This window comes from Nannospalax galili, unplaced genomic scaffold, assembly GCF_000622305.1.
Source record: "Nannospalax galili isolate Female #2095 unplaced genomic scaffold, S.galili_v1.0 scaffold151, whole genome shotgun sequence".
In the NCBI taxonomy this organism is placed as follows: Eukaryota; Metazoa; Chordata; class Mammalia; order Rodentia; family Spalacidae; genus Nannospalax; species Nannospalax galili.
In genome coordinates this window covers 3,478,554-3,498,955 of record NW_008332087.1, presented here as the reverse complement: position 1 = coordinate 3,498,955, position 20,402 = coordinate 3,478,554, and the positions used below count along the sequence as shown (strand labels likewise).

Sequence of the window (20,402 nt, the reverse complement as noted above, 5' to 3'; positions counted from 1 at the left end):
AGTAATGCCATGCCCAACTGCAATACCACAGATTTTGTATCCCTTATCTGAACTATGTGGGACTACAACTGTTTCAGATTTCCAAGTTCTTTGGATTTTTGGATTATTTACACAGCTGTTTGACTGTCCTTCATTTGAAAATTAGATATCTAGGGCAGATATGGTGCTACATGTCTTTAATCCCAGCACTTGGAGACAGAGGCAGAGGCAGGTGGATCTCTGTGTGTTTGAGGCCAGCCTGATCTGTATAGCAAGTTCCAGTGGTCGGAATTTTTCAGATTTTAGGGCAGTTTGGATTTTCAGCTTAGGGATGTGCATATCTGTAGTGTTTGATATGAAGGAGACTCTTTTTATTGTTTAGGAGCCCATACTCACACATCATAAAAGTAGATCTCCATGTTGTCTAATTTATTTTAACAGGATTTAACTGATATGTATATGAAATATTATAAAATATTAGTCGTTATTCAATTTAGGTAGTGGGTTTTGGGGGAGTTTATGGCACCATCTTTCTGCTTTTCTGGAACATTTTTTATAATCATATGATCAATTGAAGGATTCATCAGTGAGAGAAGTTGTAAAGGACACACGCACTCTTCCTGAACTTGCCTCGTGGTCTGGCTTTGCTGAAGGACAGCCATGCAGGGAGTGGGGGGAGCCTATGATGAAGCCTATGAAGCAGTACTCACCTGCCAGGCCATCCAGGCCATCCTGATGATTCAGCAGGACACAGGAGGCGTTTCCCCCATGCATGGTATCTTCACAGTGAGGGAGAAGACTTTCTGTGTCTTGCACTGTACTACCAACTTTCCTTGGTAGTCCTGGGGAAGCTCAGGTCACTTTGGCTGTGAGTCTGCTGGAAAACTAATGAGGTTGTATAGTTTTAATCACTCTGAGCAAGGCATAGTGGTGCACGCCTTTAATCCCAGCACTCAGAAGACAAAGGCAGGTGGGTTTCTGTGAGTTCAAGCTAGCCTGGTCTGCATAGTAAGTTCCAGGCCAGCTGGGGCTATAGGGAGATCCTGTCTCAAAAAGAAATAATAATAATAATAATGTAAGTCTGAAAGAATATTTCCCCCCTGTGCCTGGGTCTATGAACCATAACAACCAAAGTAAATGGCCACTCCCTTAAAATGAGCATTACTCATGAAGCACAAAGCCCTACTTAAAACTAATCTACATACTTTTCGTAGCCAGAGTAGAATCTGTTTAATTCATATTTGATTTTTTGTTATAATTTTTTATTGAGCTTTTAAAATTTCATACAATATTTCCCACTCAAATCCAGACCCCCCCTCCCCCATCCATGCCTCCCCCTATCCCCCCACCAAACCCTGTGCACTCTGCCATACACGCTGAGTCCTATTCATTCAGGTGTTTGCACCCAAGTGTCCTTCAGTGTAAATGTGTCCACTGGAGTCTAGTATAATTTTTACCTTTCTATTCATGAAGTTTCCTTATTTTTTTAAGATTTATTTTGTTTTTATTTGTGTGTGTGTGTGTACGTGCGTGTGCGTGTGCGTGTGTGTGTATGTGCAAGCATGTGTGTGTGCTCCTAGAGGCCAGAAAACGGTGTCAGATTCCCTGATGCCAGAGTTACAAACAACTGTGAGCTGCCAGACATGGGCATGGGAAACAGAACTCTAGTCCTCTGCAAGAACAGCAAGTGCTCTTAACCACTGAGCCATCTCTTAAGCCCCAAGTCTCTTTATTTCTTATAAAGCCATAGTGGAGCAGTTTTAGACAATGTATAAAATGACATAGTTACAGAACTCTGGTTCTTTCATAAATAAATATTAATAAGTCCCTTTTGTTGTTTCTTAAGGGACCTTATATTCTTTGGTGAGTAGCCAGCTTTGCCCAGGAGAAAGTTACTGTGGTAACTAGTCCTCATTTTAGCCTTCAGTGGTGAGTTGGAGGCTCTTTGTAGATGAATAGAGAGAACATCAGCTCTTTATCAAACACAGAATACAAGCAGGGACACAGACAGCAAAGTCCTTGGGGGCTGCCTGGAAGCCTGTGAAATGAACTTGCTGACTGGGTAATCATGTGGCAGGCATTAAGTAACTCAGAAATATAAATTATTTCTAGGAATGAACATAGCTGAAGATTGATGATGGAAAGAGACTTCCATTACAGAAATACCTCCCTTCCATTTTAGCCCTAGGCTCTTTCTATATCTAAAGACCATCTTCTCCAGTAAAAGAGTATCATGGTAGCCAGGGAGAATACAGACCTACAGCAGTGTGTTGCAGGTGCCTTTTGATATTGGAAGATTATTGCCAGATAAGTTTTCAAATGAAACTCAATTTCCATGTGTATATTCCCCCCAGGCTTCTGACTAGGTTTTTTGTTTTTAATTATTTTTTATTCTTTGACAGTTTCATATGTGTATGTAGTGAATTTTAGTTTTTCTCACTCCCTGTTGCCCTCCATCTTTCCCCATCCTCTGGCTAAAAACGTCCTCCTGTTTACATGTCCTTTGGTGTATGTTTGACCCGTGAGCTTAATCAGGGTTGCCTGCATGAGCACGGATAGGAGGTTATTTGCTGGAGCTCGGACAACTTACCAGTGGCTACATTTCCCCCAATACCATTAACTGTCTATAGTTCCCTCAAGGAGGGGTGAGGCCTCATGATCCCTTCCATAATGAAGTGTTGACTGTCCCAATCTTGTCCTGGTAACTGCAGCTCCAGTGAATTCATGAGTACAATGAGTTTATGGATACAATGTTGGGCCATATCATGTCCGGAAGTCTTTTTGCAACACACCCCCATTATCCATTTCCCCCCTCTTCCATAGTATTCCCTGAACTTTCCGGAGTGACATAGATGACCCGATTCAGAGCCAAGCACTCCACTGTCCTTTATTTTCAGCATTTCTATCAGTTATGAGTCTTTGCATTAATCATAGGCTGCTGCTACATAGAGCTTCTTTTGACGAAGGCTGAGCCTGACTGGGACGTCTGCATTCAGAATACAAGTGTAGGAAGCTGGGAGCTGGTACCCGAGGAAGGAAAGTCAAGGCCCCCTGAATCCTTTGCCAGTTGCTGTTGGCTGCAGAGTGGTGGAGCTTTAGGTTAACCCTGCCAAGTACAAAATCTCAGTGGCCTGTTGAACTCTGTAAACGCAATTTCATTAGAAACAAAGATAAGAATGCAGTCTTTATCAGTCCCTGTTATCTGTGGATAAATGAAATACATCTCCCCAAAGCATTTCAGCTCTGTGTTTCAGCAGCAGTAATTTTCTCTGTTTATATATCAAGTTTAGTTTGCCGTAAGAACTGACACAAGTACCTTTTGTGTTTAAACTCTCTTCAGGTTTCTCTTTAAACAATAAAGTTTCATATGACCACCGGAATTTAGATTAAGCAGGTGCAAATCGTTTTTACATATTAAACTTACCATTTCACTTGAAGGCCTATTAGGCCAGATTTGCCTTGAAACTACTAATTATATGAGGCCAGTTTAGGAGTGATTCTTTAATATAATCCCTGTTTTGTGGAGGGTATGGGTACAGGGGAGCCAGGTTTTAGCCTAGTAATCTCACTTGACAAATCACTTGCAATATACCTTATACCATTTCTTTTTCACAGGAGAGGGCGTCACATTGGGACTTTATTGTTTTGGTTTGTTTACTAGTTGGTATTTATTGGTGTAGAATTTGTCAGTTCAACGGTGCCTCCAAATATCAGGCTTCATGAAGTTGAGCTCTGATTTTCATGATCAGCTTTACATTTAGCTCTGACCTGATAGTAATATTTTGTTGCTGCAGATTTTTGTCAGGAAGAAGAATCTGAAACTTTGACTACGCCATCTGAATCTTAATCCCCTAGAGCCACGGCCCAGCAAAAGCAGAATGAGTAGGATACTGCGTGTCTTTTCCCTCCTTTGGTCCTTTGAAAGACTCATAAATACTTATGTGAAAAGTTGCTTTTAAATTTTGTTGTGTTAGGAGCTCCAAATTGCTGTGGATTCCTCTCTGATAACCTTTCCTCCTCCTCCTCGACAGTAAGACAAACAGATGTAGAAGTGTCTTCCATTCCCTCAGTGACCTCAGGAATGAAATGCTTGTTTTAAAGCACTCAGAGCAATGCCCATGTTGTACCTATTTTAACATCTTAGCAGAAGGAAGCCACATGACTGAAATACAATCTGAGTTTTAGTGTGCTGGGAAAAGTATATTTCATTGCAGTAAATCTGGAAATTAACCTTTTGTGGATGTCCCTGTCATTTCACAATCTGCATTTCTAAAGCAACTGTGCTGTCAGAGCCATGGCTTGTTTAGACAGAGCGTCACATCAGTGCTTACTGGTGGCCCTGGGCCCTTCCTGCAGCAGTGCTGGAAGGGTGATAAACATAAAAGTTGTATTTTATAGGAATATGGTTTCAAAACAATTGTAGACTTTGGGGACAGAAGGTAAGTTGATTTCTCTGCAGATGATCTCATGGTCCTATAGGCCAGTGGTTCTTGTGTCTCTCTGCCCTTCACAGTTAATGAGTGACATACTGTCTTAAAGGCTTAGCTTTCTAAAGGTATCCCAGCACCTGAGGACTCCCACCCTCTCTGATGACAGTGAGAATGGGAATCACTGTTACTGAAGTATTTTATAATTGGAGGGAGAAATTAGGTGAGTACTTCCTGAGAATTATCAGAAGTTCTGCTGGTACCCTGTATAATCAATGGAAATGTCCCCATTTTCACAGAGAAGATTTACTCCTTGGGGCAGATTTCTTTAACTTATCATGTTTATGATACTGCTATAATTGCCTGTATGGTAGCTTGCCCATTCTACAGTATTTCACTGTATAAATATATCACCATTTGAAAAATATTCTACTGTTGATGCATCTTTGCTTTGGCTCCATATTGAGACTGTTGTTAAGAACATTATTAGTAGGATATATATCTTCACTTAAGTTCAATTTGGGGTGCTCTGGTACTGTTCTGGAACTGGGGGGGGCTTTGTGTACTGCTGTTCTGGAACTGTGGGGTGCTCTGATACTGTTCTGGAACTGTGGGGGCCTTTGTGTACTGCTGTTCTGGAACTGTGGGGGGCTTTGTGTACTGCTGTTCTGGAACTGTGGGGGAGGCTTTGTGTACTGCTGTTCTGGAACTGTGGGGGGCTTTGTGTACTGCTGTTCTGGAACTGTGAGGGGCTTTGTGTACTGCTGTTCTGGAAATGTGGGGGGCTTTGTGTACTGCTGTTCTGGAACTGTGGGGGAGGCTTTGTGTACTGCTGTTCTGGAACTGGGGGGAGCTTTGTGTACTGCTGTTCTGGAACTGTGGGGGGCTTTGTATACTGCTGTTCTGGAACTGTGGGGGGCTTTGTGTACTGCTGTTCTGGAACTGTGGGGGGGCTTTGTTTGCCTTTTAAAAAATATTTTATTTATTTTTATTTTATGTATACGAGTGTATTGCCTGCGTGTATATGAGTGCACCCGTGTCTAATGCTGCGGAGGTCAGAAGAGGGCTTCGGATTCCCCTGGAACTGGAGTTAAGGACGGTTCATAGCTGCCATGTGGGTGCTGGGAGTCGAACCAGGGTCCTCTGCAAGAGCAGTCAGTGCTCTTAACCACTGAGCCATCTCTCCAGCTCTGTTTTTTTTTTTTAACTCATTCAATATTTCTTTTCTTCTCATCCTATATGAAGACTTGACTGTACTTAAATTAGGGAGTAACTTATTTACAAAGTATACTCATTTTCAAATAGATTATTCTTTTAATAAACTGAGAGGTAATGAACATTAGAAGGTTAGAACGTTAGAACATTACAATGTTAGCCAACATCTGTGCATCAATTCGGACTAAATTTATCATTCCATCTGAAATCACTAATTTTCAGGCACATTAGACCTCCTTATTTATTCCATTTTGTAGATGAAGTGACTGAGGATCCTGCCAGATATTTGGCCAGGCCTCTCAGAAGAGCCAATATGGTAATGCTTATTCTTCCCTCTCAAGTGGGTCCCTGTTACCTCTTTTTTTCACTTATTTATTAGATTATTATTGAATGCATAGTGTATGGCCAACATTGGGCTGGGCCCCTGGGATTTAAGCAAATTTATAATCTGATAATGTCTCTTTCATTTTGTAGGCTATGGCTTTCAGATCACAGCCTATTTCCTCAAGAGAGGGATACGCCTTCGCTGCATTCGGAGCTCTTACAGTACTGGTAAGAAGCTGGTTTATTGGATCATCAGGCATTCGCACTATCAACTTTTCCCAGAGAAGGGTTGAAAATTATGTTTCAATGCCTTTGCATCATTTAGTATTTCAAAGCATACATACATTATCCCTCATGCTCAGTTTATTCTGTTTAATGCCCATGTGAGAACAGTGAGCTGAGCCATGTTAACACTTTACTTTCCTGGGGCATCTCAGTACCTTTTTTTGGGTTTCCAAATGCCTTGATGCACAGGTGAACCATGACTCATTCTGTCTCTGCACCCTCAGCCCTTGGAAAGAGCACATGCATACGTGAGAAAGCACTTTCTCATCCCAGAGCCATCAAGCTGGTATATGATAAGGCCAATCTTACTTCCCCAAGTCATTCTAGGGAAAACGGTGTCATGTCTAACCAACAGCAGTAAAATGAGGAACTAATGGCCATTCTCCAAGTAGATCTGAGCATTGGAAAGTTTAGCTTAACACTCTTGAACAATGTTCGTGTGAATAGAAGATATGAAACAGGGACTTAGAAAATTAACTTCATGGAGGTTTGCTCACTGAATATTCATGACTGTCTGTACTTTCTTAATTCTTTAAGTGTTACTCAGATATATTACCCTCTTAATGGGTATCTTAATGTTCATCTCTATTGGTCAAAAAACTAACCTTATATCTGTTACAGTACAATCTGGCTCCAGTTTTTGGTAGGGACTAGTGTTGTTTAAATCTTTAATTAAATGTTAAAAGAATACAAATCTGTTATTACCTAAACCAAGGAAAGGAATACAAAAGAAACTTTCTGTTAATAAATACCTGGTACCAAAGTATTCATAATTCATTATGCTTAGTTTTCAGATGAAGAAATAGAAATATAAAATAGAGAAATTATGTGATAGACTGATAATTTTAAATTCTAATGCTAGGCCAGGCGACACCTTTAATCACAGCACTCGGGAAGCAGAAGCAAGCGGATCTCTGTGAATTCAAGGCCAGCCTGGTCTACATAGTGAGTTCCAGGAAAGCTGGGGCTACAGGGAGACCCTGTCTCAAAAAGACCAAAAAAAAAAAAAAAAAAAAAAAAAAATAAAAAAAAAAAAAAAAAAAAAAAAAAAAAAAAAATTCTAGTTCTTATCCACTACAGAACATGTATTTTAACTTTCTGGGTTTTTTTTAGACAAAGAATAGATTCTATAGCCATTTCTCCTTCCATAAAGTGAGACATGGGCTACTGTCCTAGATTCTTTTCTGTTGTGATAACAGTGACCTAAGCAACTTGAGGAGGGGTAGTGTTTATTATATTTTACACTTTCAAGACACTGTCCATCTTTGATGAAACTCAGGGTGGGAATTCATGGCAGGAACCTAGAGGCAGAGACCATGGAGGAAAGCTGCTTGGTGTATTGCTTATTCTGGCCTGTGCTCATCCTGCTTTCTTATGCCGAGAGGTGGCACCACCCGCAGTGAACTGGTCCTCCCACATCACTCAGTAGTCAAGAAAATGCCTCAGAGACGTACCCACAGACCTTTCTGATGGAGGAAATTCCACAGTAAAAGTACCTTCCTCCGAGGTGTCTCTAGTTTGTGTTACCACTCAATTCTAGTAGTTTATTTTAAGAATTAATAAATAAATATAAATGTTTTGATAATTTTGTGCTTAGAGCTTCTCGAGCCATCTGGTTTGTCTGGTCAGATGTAATATCCGTGTGAGGTCAAAGTTTAAATACTCCTGCACTTCTGCCTACAAAGAGGACATTCTACATGAGGAAGACTAGCTGGGATTAAGACCAGAGCAGGTTAAGCTACAGTCTTGGCAGGTTTTGGATGCTAGTAGATTGAGTAGCACAAGGAGCTAAGTTAGGCAGGATGAGTAAGGAGGTGGATGAATTAGAATAGGCAGAGTGACCACTACAAGGACATCAACATGTTGGGTTTTTTAGTATAATTGGACCTAGCCAAGTGGTATAAAGTGTTAACTCTGTTCAGATTGTGTGTTAGTATAAATAACACTTTTGTGTTTGGCTTTTAAATGAACCAAATGGAGATGTGTCACTACCTCTGACAGTACCATGCTGCAATGTATGTAAAAGGGTTCATTTACCTAATTTATAGCATCTGTCTTTGAGATATCTGAATGAGAAGTTTCATGTTTTAAAACAGTGACTATTTCTGTAACAAATATATATGTGTATTATAAAAATGCTCAAGCAACACAGCAAGTATCAAGAAGGGAACAGATAATTCCAACCCACTCAGTCAAATTAGGCCCTATTCACAGCTACTACACCTCACTCCAGACGTTAGGTCCCACGGCCGAATGGACGGACAGAGGATGGGTGAGAAAAGAGATGATTCTGAAGGCGTGGCCACTTTGTGGGCTCGTCATCCCCTGAAGTCCTTTGCTATGATTCACTCATCCTTTCCTACTTGGAAGTGAGTGGCTTTTTTGTAAGGATCTGCAGAAACAGTTTCCTGTGGCTGAGGGGTGATTGTATCATCTCTACTGTTACATGTATGACCATTCCCTTAATCTACTAGTCATTCATACTGAAGAGAAGCTGCTGTTTTCTTAGCCTGATTCAACCTGGAAGTTTGCCCTCTAGTATAGGGGTTCTCACCAAGAGCAGCTAGTAGAGAGATGATGAGTAAACTAACTAGGAAAAATGTTAATTAATCACATTTAAAAATTTTTCTCTCACACTCTTCCTCTTTCTTTGTAAGTCTGCACGCTGATTAGAAACATTGATACTATTTGCCAAATATAAGTTCTAAATGGAAAACAGAAAACCAACACAGAGACAGCCGCAAAGGCCCTGCCTGGGGCTTCAATGTGGTATAATAGTTCAAGGATACAGGTAGACTAATTTGCAGCCTCCTCTGCCCTCCCTAGAAGCCCATTCTGTCCCATTGATGGAAACTCAAGAAGAGAGGAGAAGAGACATGTGTGACATATAAGCATACTACCATAACAAAAGTTAACAAAAAAACCTGGGGTCAATAATAATTTCTGCTTACATACTTTTGATGCCTTTTGTGACTTGATGTTCTTCATTTTGTACAGAGCTCCGTGTATTTCCTGACAGATTTGTGGTCTGTGTTAATAGGCTTGCATTCAGCAGTGATACTTTGGGAAGCCAGAATGAAAAACTGGTATGTATGAAAAACTTCTGTAAACAAGTAAATCTGTGTAAATGCTGAGTGACCACAGGAAAACCTAGAAAAAAAGAATTGTCTTCTATTATCACTCACCTGGTCAGCATGTTTTAAGTGATCAAAGTAATCTTAACTACTCTATATGGTAATATTGATCAATTCATGTGTTAGGTTTTGTTTCTCTTTTCCTGAAGACTTTTGAATAACCAGTTTGATAAGCAATGTCTTGTCACTATCCACTTTAAACTAGGTGACACTATATGAAGAAAACCTTGATGCTGTTCATGAATGTATTTAAATGAAATGAAGCAAAATCCACATGTTTCTTGTGGAACTTTTCACTGGGGTCAGTGGCTTCTGAATTTTATTCCATGGTGAATCACTGACATTTTCATGAGAACCAGTCCTGCTCCCCAGTGTATCGTTTCATAGTGATAGAGTTCAGTTTCTCTTGCTCTTTCTTTTCTCATGGTAAGTTTGAGTTCTGTCAGGTCCTGTTTCTGTTTCATTGGAGTTTCTTCTCAGACAAATAAGTATAGGGATCCTACTCTGAACATTGTACCTTCTGGCTGTGTCTGTTAAGCTTAGCATGTGCACTTGACTGAGTGTCCTTGTGTGTATGCGTATCTTGTTTCAGTTACAGTTCAGTCTATTTGACTTAACCTTTTTAAGAAAAATACTTTTTGGGATCTATGACTTGAACTTTCAATGAACAGAAAAAAAAAAAAAAAGCAAACATTAACCCAGCCATGCAGTATGACATTATTATTATGCTTCTAAAATAATTTATGGGGATATTAGATTATCCCCAGCGTTTATTATTTTTTAACCCATATGAAATTTGAAATTGGCCACATCGTATAAAATCAGCTTCTTATCTCATCTTAAGTAAATACATCAGAAGAGTGTTTCAGAGGCTGTAAAAGAGAAACCCAGGAAAAGTAAGGAGCCAAAACTCTTATTTCCATTTAATTCCTTTGTTTGGAGCTGCAGAGCCCTTTGGAAAAGCAATGTGACACTTTTGTTTCCTCTTCATCCATCAGAAACACTCTACATAAATACATGAAATGGGATAAAATGAAGCAATTTTGGCAGAAAGTATTAAAATGTTTATTCTTTGAAATACATCCAAGATGTTGTGTTATCTTAGTAAATTAATAAATACTAAATAATTCTGTTGGTATATAATTTTAATATAATATTGCTTAACTAATTATGGGAAGTAAGAAAGAAATTGATCTATAGTTTAAGAAAACAACTATTAACCAAACCAGCTTTCAGATGGGACACAGGAGAAATCAGATCTCATATCTGATATGTAATGTTAATACTATCTTAAATTATTAGGGAGGAATTAAAATATCTCGATACAAATGAAACACTATTCCCCCCAGGGACTTTGATTTTTTTACAGATGTAAGTTTTCTGTAGCTGCTGTTATATAAATCCTATAATCTGGAGGACTTCCTAACTTGAGAATTTTCATTCAAAAAAATTTGACCAGCCTGAACATTTTATTTGAGGCCGTTTAGTTCCTTATCTTTAAAATGTTCTGATTTCTAATGATTTTACTATCAGAGTTGACCATGTTAGCTCATAAGAAAAATGCCATTTATATCACAAAGCTCTTTTATTGTTTTAAGTGACTCTTTTTGGTTGTGATCAGTTTTTCTTCAGTTCTTTTTACTCATGTGTCATTTTCCGGTCACACACACACGCTTTCTCAGCAATAGAGACCAGAGTCAGGGAAACAGATCTCTGCTTTATCTTTGTGTCTGTTCCATTCTCCTTTCATCACTGACTTACCATCCTAACCAAAAACTAATTGGTCTATTTGCCTTGGCTTCTATGATTATCGGTTATGGGTCTGACATTGGACCGGTACATTGGACCTGTACAAACAGGTCCATTGCCAGATGTGCTCCGTTCCCCTCCTGCCTCGCCTTCGTGCCTCCCTTTCTCAGGGCTTTCAGCCCACTGCTTCCTCAGGCATGTTCTCACCAGAAGTTGTAAAATATCCGGGTCAGGTTGAAGGGTCCTCTCCCCGCAACCGCTCATCAAGCCAGTCAAGTTGTCTTATCGAAGCTTACTCCTCAGTGATGTTTGAACTTTGCAGAGTCTGCTTATCTCAGCTATTTATGGATCAATGAACAATCCTTCCCTCTTTAACTGCCTCTTCCTCCAGAGAGAGAGAGAGAGAGAGAGAGAGAGAGAGAGAGAGAGAGAGAGAGAGAGAGAGAGAGAGAGAGAGAGAGAGAGAGAGAGAGAGAGAGAGAGAGAGAGAGAGAGAGAGAAACAAGAGCACATTCATTCTTCTCCTGGGGTACCTCAAATACCTAAAGCCATAAAGCCAGTGATGTCAGGCTCTCAGGTGTCCTTGAACCTCTTTTACACCTTAACCTTTGTTTTATCAGTTTACATTAATATTCACAAAAGGCAGGATCCATCTCATTCTCTCCTGGTAGTTATTCTCCAGGAACTTCTGACTAGGAAGGCCTGGGAACCTGGCTCCCTGAGTGGCAGCTATATTGGTAATATACTACAGTTATTTTTACTATAACTGTTTACATAACTTGCTGTTTTATGCCCACAGACATGGTGGGGGAGTGAGCTTGTACCTGAGAGGGGCTAGACCTCTTAATGGTGCTGTAGCCCTGAGGGAGTTCTTCATTTCTCTAACCCTTTTGGATCATCTGTGTTTTAAGTGAGAATGTTAATGTTTAAAACCACTCTGCAGGGATCCTTTCAGCCTGCAGACTAGGAAGCCAGGGGTACTTATCTCCCCAGGGTTCTTAAAGATGGCTGCACGGAAGCACAGTTTCAGGATGGGGCAGCACAAGGGAGGGAGGGAGAAGTCCCCTCCATTGCAGGGTGAAGTGGGTGTGGCTCCTGCTGTCCCTTTCCCACTTGCACCAGGGAGGTCTGCCCCTCCCCGTCAACTTTCTCTGTCCATGTGGGGACAGTGGCACAGGGAGATCCTCCGTGTTGCAATAGAGTGTCAGTGTGCTTGGGATGTGGGAATTGTGCTGTGTACTTTGGGAAGAAAGGCCATTATTATGAAATGAGTCACTGTATTTTTCTTACTAGAGTTTCTCATAAGAAATCTCAAACTAGCCTCAGATTTGACCTACTGCTAGAAACAGAATTGGAGTCTGTCTGAGAGTTTTTACGTCTGGTTGTTCCCTTCACTTTTCTCTTTAGAAACATAAAGAGCATCATGTAAAGATTCTCCCTGTGCTGTTGTACTCCGTGGTATTTTAGTTTTCCTTTTTCTTTTCTCTTTTGGTTTTTCAAACTCAAGTCTCTTGTGTAGAGACTGTTCTTTTTTCAGCTGTAAAGTCCTAGAGCTTTAGAGAAATTTAAAGCTACTTATGAGTTTCTATGATTTCTTTATGAAATTAATGTAAATAGCCATAAGACTCTATATATCTGGGACATTTCAGAGTCATTGCAAATCGACTATCTGATTGTGTCCTGGTTACAATCCACGCCTTCCAGTCTCTGGGGACCACTGTTCCCATCTGCTGGGCCATTAAATGAAATGGCTGGCTCCATGGAATGAAATGTTGGCTCCATGCCAGGCTCTCTACTGAGCATTGAGGAAGCAGAATAAGAAAACGCTATTGCTCTCAGGGAGCTTATAGTCTGGGAGATCAAGGTTCCTGCAGAGCATCCTGGTCACTAAAATGTAATAGTTCAATCAGAGCCTTTCTACCATTTTAGAAAGTCCAAAATTCTTGATCTACATTATTTATTTATTATTTATTTATTCATTCATTCATTCATTGACAAGGTCTCATTGTATAGTCCTCGCTGATCTGGAGCTTGCTATGTAGACCAGGGTGACCTCGAACTCCCCCTGCCTCTGCCTTCAGAGTACTGAGATTAAGGCATGCACCAGCATACCCAACCCACACTCTTACTTTTAAACCTACAGTGTGTCCACATCTGTGGTCCTTTTGGAAACTAGGAAATGGCATTCAGGGTTAGTGCAGCCTAAAAGCAGATACATGCATTAAGGTGTTTGGGTATCTGTCTTATGCTTCTTCTGACTTGTGGCTGAGCCACACAGACAGCTCTGCAGACAGACCTGAGCTAGGCAGGACCAGGTGTTCAATGAAGCATGGCCTACATAGGATTGCCAAGAGCTTCTAAGAAGCAACAACATTTAAACACCGTTGAATATTTCTTTTAAGCCAGACTACTGTTTTATACTTTTTAAAAATCTTCTAGTTTTTGAATATAAGATGGAAGTGGAAATTTGTCTCAAGTAGTAAACTACTGTGACTGGGTCATATTTGGGGTGTCTGTATGCCTCAGCTGTATGTGAGCCCACCTCTGCGGGCCTGACACTCCTCCCTGTCAAGGACAAAGTTTCAGGTTAGCTCAAAAATCCTTTCTCACATGGAATTTCTGCCAGAGGCAACAGATGAGAATGCACTAAATAAGAGCTAGAAAATGATTTTCATAAAAGATGCATTTTAAAATGCAATAATCTTGTAGGATCGAATCGTTTTATTTTAGGAAAGATAAACAGAAGTTATAAGAAAACATTTTAGGTCTTAAGTAAGACAGACAGAAGAAATACAAAGAAAAGTTTTAAAAGAACAGAAAAAATAAATGGTATAAAAATTTGACAGTGTACTAACTTCTGTAACCCACAAGAGGATAAGTAGTCCGTGGCTTTCCAGGTCTCCGTGGCAGAACACAGACTAAAAGCCATTCGCGTTTCTGGTGTTTTTCCTAAATAAAGCCCATGGTGAATTACCTGGAAACTGTTAAGATAGGCCTGCAGCACTTGGAAAAGGTCTTGAGTTTGGGGGAAGGCTGTTACACAGTTCACATTTTCCAGCATTCTGAACTTAGTTCTTACTTACAAAGTGGTTTTCAAAATCCTTTATGTTCATTGTATTTAAAAAAAAATTAAATATATACATGGCAAGTAAAAATTGCCTATAATTCCCAGCCCAAAAGAACTTCTGACAGTTACTGCACTAATCTGTGTTTCTTCATACTTAATAGCTGGGGTCGGTGCAGATTTATTTTAACTAGGACCCTCTTCATTTGTGAATGAGTTCATTTCTAGTTTTCTGCTGCTGTTCTATTAATGATGTAGTTTGCCCTACTATATAATATAACCTTATCTAGTAAGGAGAGCAATTCTTACTGAGTTTATCATTTGTCTCTCAATCATTGTTCCTGTATGGTAGGAGTCTGTGTCCTAAGATTTATGCTTTCTATAATCACTTCTGCCATGGATAATCTTGATGTTATATTTTAATATTAGATAAGTATCTCTCTAGAATTTATTAGTTTGAGATTGTTGATCACCATCATGCTAATTATGGCCTTTACGTTTAAAGGACAGGCAAGCTCTCTTACCTTTACTAATAGGCTTCACCATCTGGGCACTCAATGACAGTGTGACATCTCTAAGGACTAGGTTCCCTGTTTGCCACCTAGAAGGAAAACTTCAATGATATTGCTCGGACATTGGTGTTCTCCTGTGAAAGTAACTGTCAGCCGCAGGGGACCAGGTTCTCACTACAGCATTGCCTTAGTAAGAGAATTACTGGGACATTCTGCAGAAGACAAGATCTAAGCACTAAATTGAATGGGTCTCTTAAGTCAGACTGTTGTTTAATGTTTAAGAATTTTCGTCATGATGGCTGGCTGCCTGCCTAGGCTGACTGCTGGCTCCTTCTCTGGGCAGCTGGAGTGGAGGTTTAGGGTCAGAACATGGTCAACAGATAGTCAAGGAACAGATTAGAGCAATACCATCTGCAGGACCTGTGAATAGGCTGTTTCCCTTAGCAGCACTGTCCCCACCTGCCCTTAAAAAGAATGGCAGGTGGATGACCCTGGTAGAAATACTAGTGGTAGCAATGAAGGTATTTGCCCATGATTTTACCTGAGAAAATTAGAAAACATATTTCTAATCATTAAATAACCATTGCATATTTGTTATAGTAATCTGAGGTTTTATTCTCCTTTCCCAATAATAAAGTTCTCCCAAATGTTAGCCAGTAGTATTGTGAATGAGACATATTGTATCCCATCACCCAAAGGTTACCTGCCCATTATTGGATTAGAAGACTGTAAGAGAGATGGTTAGCTAGGGTAAGTTAGAACAGGACATATCTGGGCCCTCTAGGTTCTCTACGCTTTTTACCTGTAATTTCTTCTCAATGACCAATTATAGATTTAATTAGAGGAAACACAGTATGGAACAGAATAGAGGAAAGGATATTGGAGTTAAAATATAAAGACTTGGTGCAAGGTTTTTTGTGTTGTTTTGTTTTGATTTTTTTTCTTTTTTTGGTTTTTGGGTGTTTCCTTTATTGTTTTTTGAGACAGGGTCCCCTGATAGCCATAGCTGGCCTAAAGCCCACTATGTAGACCAGGCTGGCCTTGATCTCACAGAGATTCGCTTGCCTCTGCCTCCCAAGTGCTGTGATAAAGGGGTGCACTACCTGCCAGGCCCTAAAGACCCAGTTTTGACCACTGCCTCTCTCCTTACAGAGCACTTCAGACACAGCATTTGACTTTAGGGTATCAGTTGCCTGACTTGTTAAACAGCTAAAAGTGGTATCTGTTATACAAGCTCTCCAAGTTTTCCTAATAATCAAGTGAAATAATACATATTAAAATGGCTTATAAACCCTAAAGCACTTGTGACTACTAATTTTTATCACCATTATTTTCATCTTTCCCAGAGAAAAGTTAAATGCCATTATACTAGAATTAGTAGGTGGTTATACAGCTTCTTCATAGTCATGAAATGAGAGCAATCCTTGGTAATATTCATTTGCATGTAGTATTTGCCCAAGAAGCTCAGGCTTTCATTTTTGTTTCCCTCCACTTTCAATCTCAGCTTTATTTTGCAGCTGCGAAGCCTAAAAACTCAAAAACCTAAGTGATAAAGCCTCCATGTAGTTAGCCAGTTGGGTTGGAACTCTGTTGATCAATATCCAGAGGAGAAAGAAGTGTGGAGACCACCCAGCTAAACACCTCAAATTTACAGTAGCTGGCAGTAGACTCATATTGAGATAAAGCTTCGGAGGAAAAACCCAATCATTTCTCTAAGGTAGTAAGAGGTGGTAGACAGAAATTCTCAGGCCTGAATTTCTGGGAGTGCATGCTCCACAGAACACCCACAGTGACAGCACAGAGTTCAATGTGTGAGTGGGTTATATTTGGAAAATTCATTAATAAACATATGATCTAGAATTCAACACTCATTTTCCCAAGGAAGCAATATCATGATATGGATAAGGTTCCCAGACAGTCCACAAAAGCTGTTCCTATCAGGAGATGTGAGTCTTGGAAAGAGGGGGCCCTGACTGTCTCTGCTCAAGGAAAATAGCAAGAGCTGTTTCTTCCACATCCCTGGGCAGAAGGCCAGCTCTGAAAAGGAGTTTGAAATGTGACGGTCTTCTCTCTGTAATATCTTCTCTCTGGCCTTATGCCTCTTTCCCACCAGCGTCCCCAGAGACTCCCTTCTGGCCACAGCCCTACTACCTGTGTGTCCCGACTGCATCAGATGGTCCTCTCCTCTCCCATCCTGTCCTCACCTTCATGCTCAGCCATGTGAGTTATTAGACAACAGGCACCTGCTCGCTGCGCTGCAGGCTGCCATCGATCCAATGTAGAACTTGTTAGGGGAGGTACTTTTTAACAAGGGGACCCCCCCAAAGGTGGCCAGCTCGTTCCCAGGGTAATTCCCATTGAGTTCCTTTCTGCTTCTCATAGATATTCCCCTCTGCTTGCAAACTGCAGGTTGCTAACCTTTGCTTCATGATTTTCATGATTTTCTTAAAGTGTATTTTTGTTTTTCTGATCAAAGTTTCATTCAATCCTGAGAGTGGCGAGAAGGCCCACAGGTTAGCTGCTGACCCAAACCTATAGCTTCTTTAAAATGTATGCTTTTTCACACTTGACCTCACCAGAGATTCAGCAGTGGGACCTAGGTTGGTCAGGATTTATTTTTAAGTTTTCAAGGGTAGATGTATATAAACTGGAAAATCCCTGTGAAGTATGTACTTCCTACAAAATAACTTCCTTGATTTTTTTTTCATAATTTCATTTTTAGGGTTGCATTCTTTGCACTTACTTATGGGTACTTTCCTAGATATATATACAACAGCTTCCTAGTCATAAATTCATAAGAAACCTGTTTTGTTTTGTTTTGTTTTTTCTTGAGACACAATCTTTTGTATCCCAGGCTAGCTGTCAACTTGCTATGTAGCTAAGAATGACCTTCAACTTCTGATTCTCCTACCTCCACCTCTACTTCCTCAGTGCTGGGATTAAAGGTGTTTACTACTATGCACCAATTATGCAGTGCTGGGGATCAAACCCAGGCCTTGTGGATGCTAGAAAGCACTCTATTTAAAATGATCTATGTCTCTAGCCCCAAGAGGGGAGGATTATTAAAAAATTATTTCAAAAGGAAAACGTGGACTGTTTGTGACTAACCTGCGTGGCAGCATCATCCACAAGCCTGACTTTTTGTTCTCCTAGCACCCAACCTTCCATGAGAAAGCAGAGAAGTGAAGTCCTTAGAGGAAGGACTCCAGAGCAGAGACCTGTAGAGAAAAAGACTCTCTCCTTGCTGTGGAAATGGCCAAATGACTTGCTTCGTAGAAACTTTGAAATGGAGAAGGTCCTGCCTGCCCCATAGGCACCTCACAGGGCTCCACTTACTACTGTGCCTCACCCGTTTGTTTTGTCTAGGGTATCGTCAAGCATAATACACATCTGCCCCTATTGTCTTAGAGAAATGTGGAGTTTATGACATACCACTTTCCTTTTCATTTTACCCCATTTTCTTCATTTCATTTGAGTTGATACATAATGTATCTGTGGTGATTTGACTGAGAAATGTTCCCCATAGACTTGGGTATTTGACCACTTAACTTGGTCCCCAGTTGGTGGTGCTATTTTAGGAGGTTATGAAACCTTTGGGAGGGGGAAGTTTTTCTGGAGGAACTAAGTCCCTGGGATCGGCTTTGAGCGTTTGTAGCCTCGCCCCACTTCCAGTTCGCTCTCTCTGCTTCATGTTTATGGTTGGAGATGTGATCTCTTAGTGTCCTGCTCTAGCTGCCCACCACCTCCCTGCCGGTATGTACTCTCCCTCTGGAACTGCAAGCCAAAATCAACTCTTCTATAAATTGCTTTTGGTCATGGTGTTTTAGCACAGCAATAAAAGTAACTAATATAACACTCGACTCTGTCTATCTTTTGTTGATTCTATTCCATCTTATTTAACTTATTATTAAGTAATTTAATACAATATTAGACATGAAATTTGGGAGAGATTTCCATCTCATGTTAGGAAGCATGTTTGGCATGGCCACACTTCAGAACACCGTGCATATGAAAACCAGTAGACATTGTGCTAAAGTACAGGAATAACTTCTTCCAGTTTATATTTTAATATTATTACATGTTCCCTAAATAAACTGATAGGATATATTATACTTTTAATGTTTTTTTTTTTCTTTTCTTTTTTGGTCTTTTTGAGACAGGGTCTCCCTGTAGCCCCAGCTGACCTAGATCTCTATGTAAATAAACTGATAGGATATATTATACTTTTAATGTTTTTTTTTTTCTTTTCTTTTTTGGTCTTTTTGAGACAGGGTCTCCCTGTAGCCCCAGCTGACCTAGAACTCTCTATGTAGACCAGGCTGGCCTTGAACTCACAGAGATCTGCCTGCCTCTGCCTCCAGAGTGCTGAGATTAAAGGCGTGTACTACTACACCTGGCTGCTTTTATTGTTTATAAAAGGCATTGTTTATAGAGTGCAGGAGGCTGTAACATACAATAACGTACTCTGTGCAACAAGCCTGAGAAGAAATTCTGCCAGTCTTAAGCCTTTTCATTTTCAAGCGGTAGGAAGATCAACTCTAGATGACTTAGAAAAAAATTAAGTTTTTACTGCTGTCCCTGGTAGAGCTTCAGAAGCACAAAAATCTCAATTTCTCACCACTGTCGGTGCTACCTGCCACTGTACTGCCTTTGTTTTCTGCCTGCATATGGTTGTTGGTCTTGGTATCTCTAGGATTTTACCTCCCATATGGGAAAGAGAACAGGCCTCTATTCAAGATAGCCATGGCTTGAGCACCTCTTCGAGTTAACAAGTTCAGTGGTTTTGGCCTGGAATGAGTCCTAGGTGATTTTCGCAGTCATTTATGGAGACAGGGTCTCCTGAAATGCATAGACATTGGATGGGGGTAAAGGACGTGGTCCCTCAGAAGAAAAGCTCAGAATTGTTTCCAGGAAATGAATGAGTAGCCACTCAAGGAATATTATTTTCATTTCTTTTTCTTTTACTGGATGAAGACACTGATGTTCAAAGAAGATAAGTCAGTTTTCCGAGTCTCTCAGTCTCTCTAGTTTCTCAGACTAGGAAGGGACAGGAACCTAGGACTTCTGATTCAGAGTCATCTTGATATACTGCCATCCTACCATGACAGCAAAAGATGGGTGGCCACTCTGCAGAAGGAAGCAAGCGCGGCCCAGGGCAGGCCCTCCAGATGCTCTCCTGTCCCAGAGAAGTGTGACCTTACGTACTTCTTACACCTTGTGCCACTTGGTCTTCTCAAACAATGACACTTCCGTACCTTCTTTGCTCATCTCCTTGAGGCCCAGATGAAATGTTGGGAAAAGGACTTTGGGAATTGTGACATTCTTTAGAAATGGAAAGAATCTTTTCCTCTTTATAAACGCCATATGATTTGTAAAGATGTCAAGTTTGTCTTTTTTAATCAGTATGTCATGAAAAATAGTGCAATGTTTTCCAGTTTCCAAAGGATACTTTATATGCCTCTCTGCAGTCACAAGCAACAGTAAAGGGTAGATGAGAGAAGCCAGCCATCAGGATTGAGAAACTGGCCCTTGGACGAGCCAGCTGTGAATGAGAAACCTGGGGTGCACTCACCCTCACTCCAGCATCCTGATTTGATCAGCTCTAGGGGATCATCTTAGCAGCTATGATCATGAGGAATGAGAAGCGGTGCTGTTTTGAGTGTGCCCTAAGACTACACAGATTGCAATACTTGGTGATTGCCTCCTTTTTTTT

General features: G+C 40.5%; 1 protein-coding gene across 1 annotated transcript in view; it reads left to right on the top strand.

Annotated features, from left to right (window-relative positions):
* The window catches only part of Slx4ip (SLX4 interacting protein), a 71,868-nt gene that overhangs the window by 35,221 nt on the left and 16,245 nt on the right, over positions 1-20,402 (top strand). Inside the window, 2 exon segments of the mRNA XM_029560672.1 lie at positions 6,096-6,173; positions 9,228-9,316. Of these exon segments, the coding sequence (XP_029416532.1) occupies positions 6,096-6,173; positions 9,228-9,316 (167 nt within the window).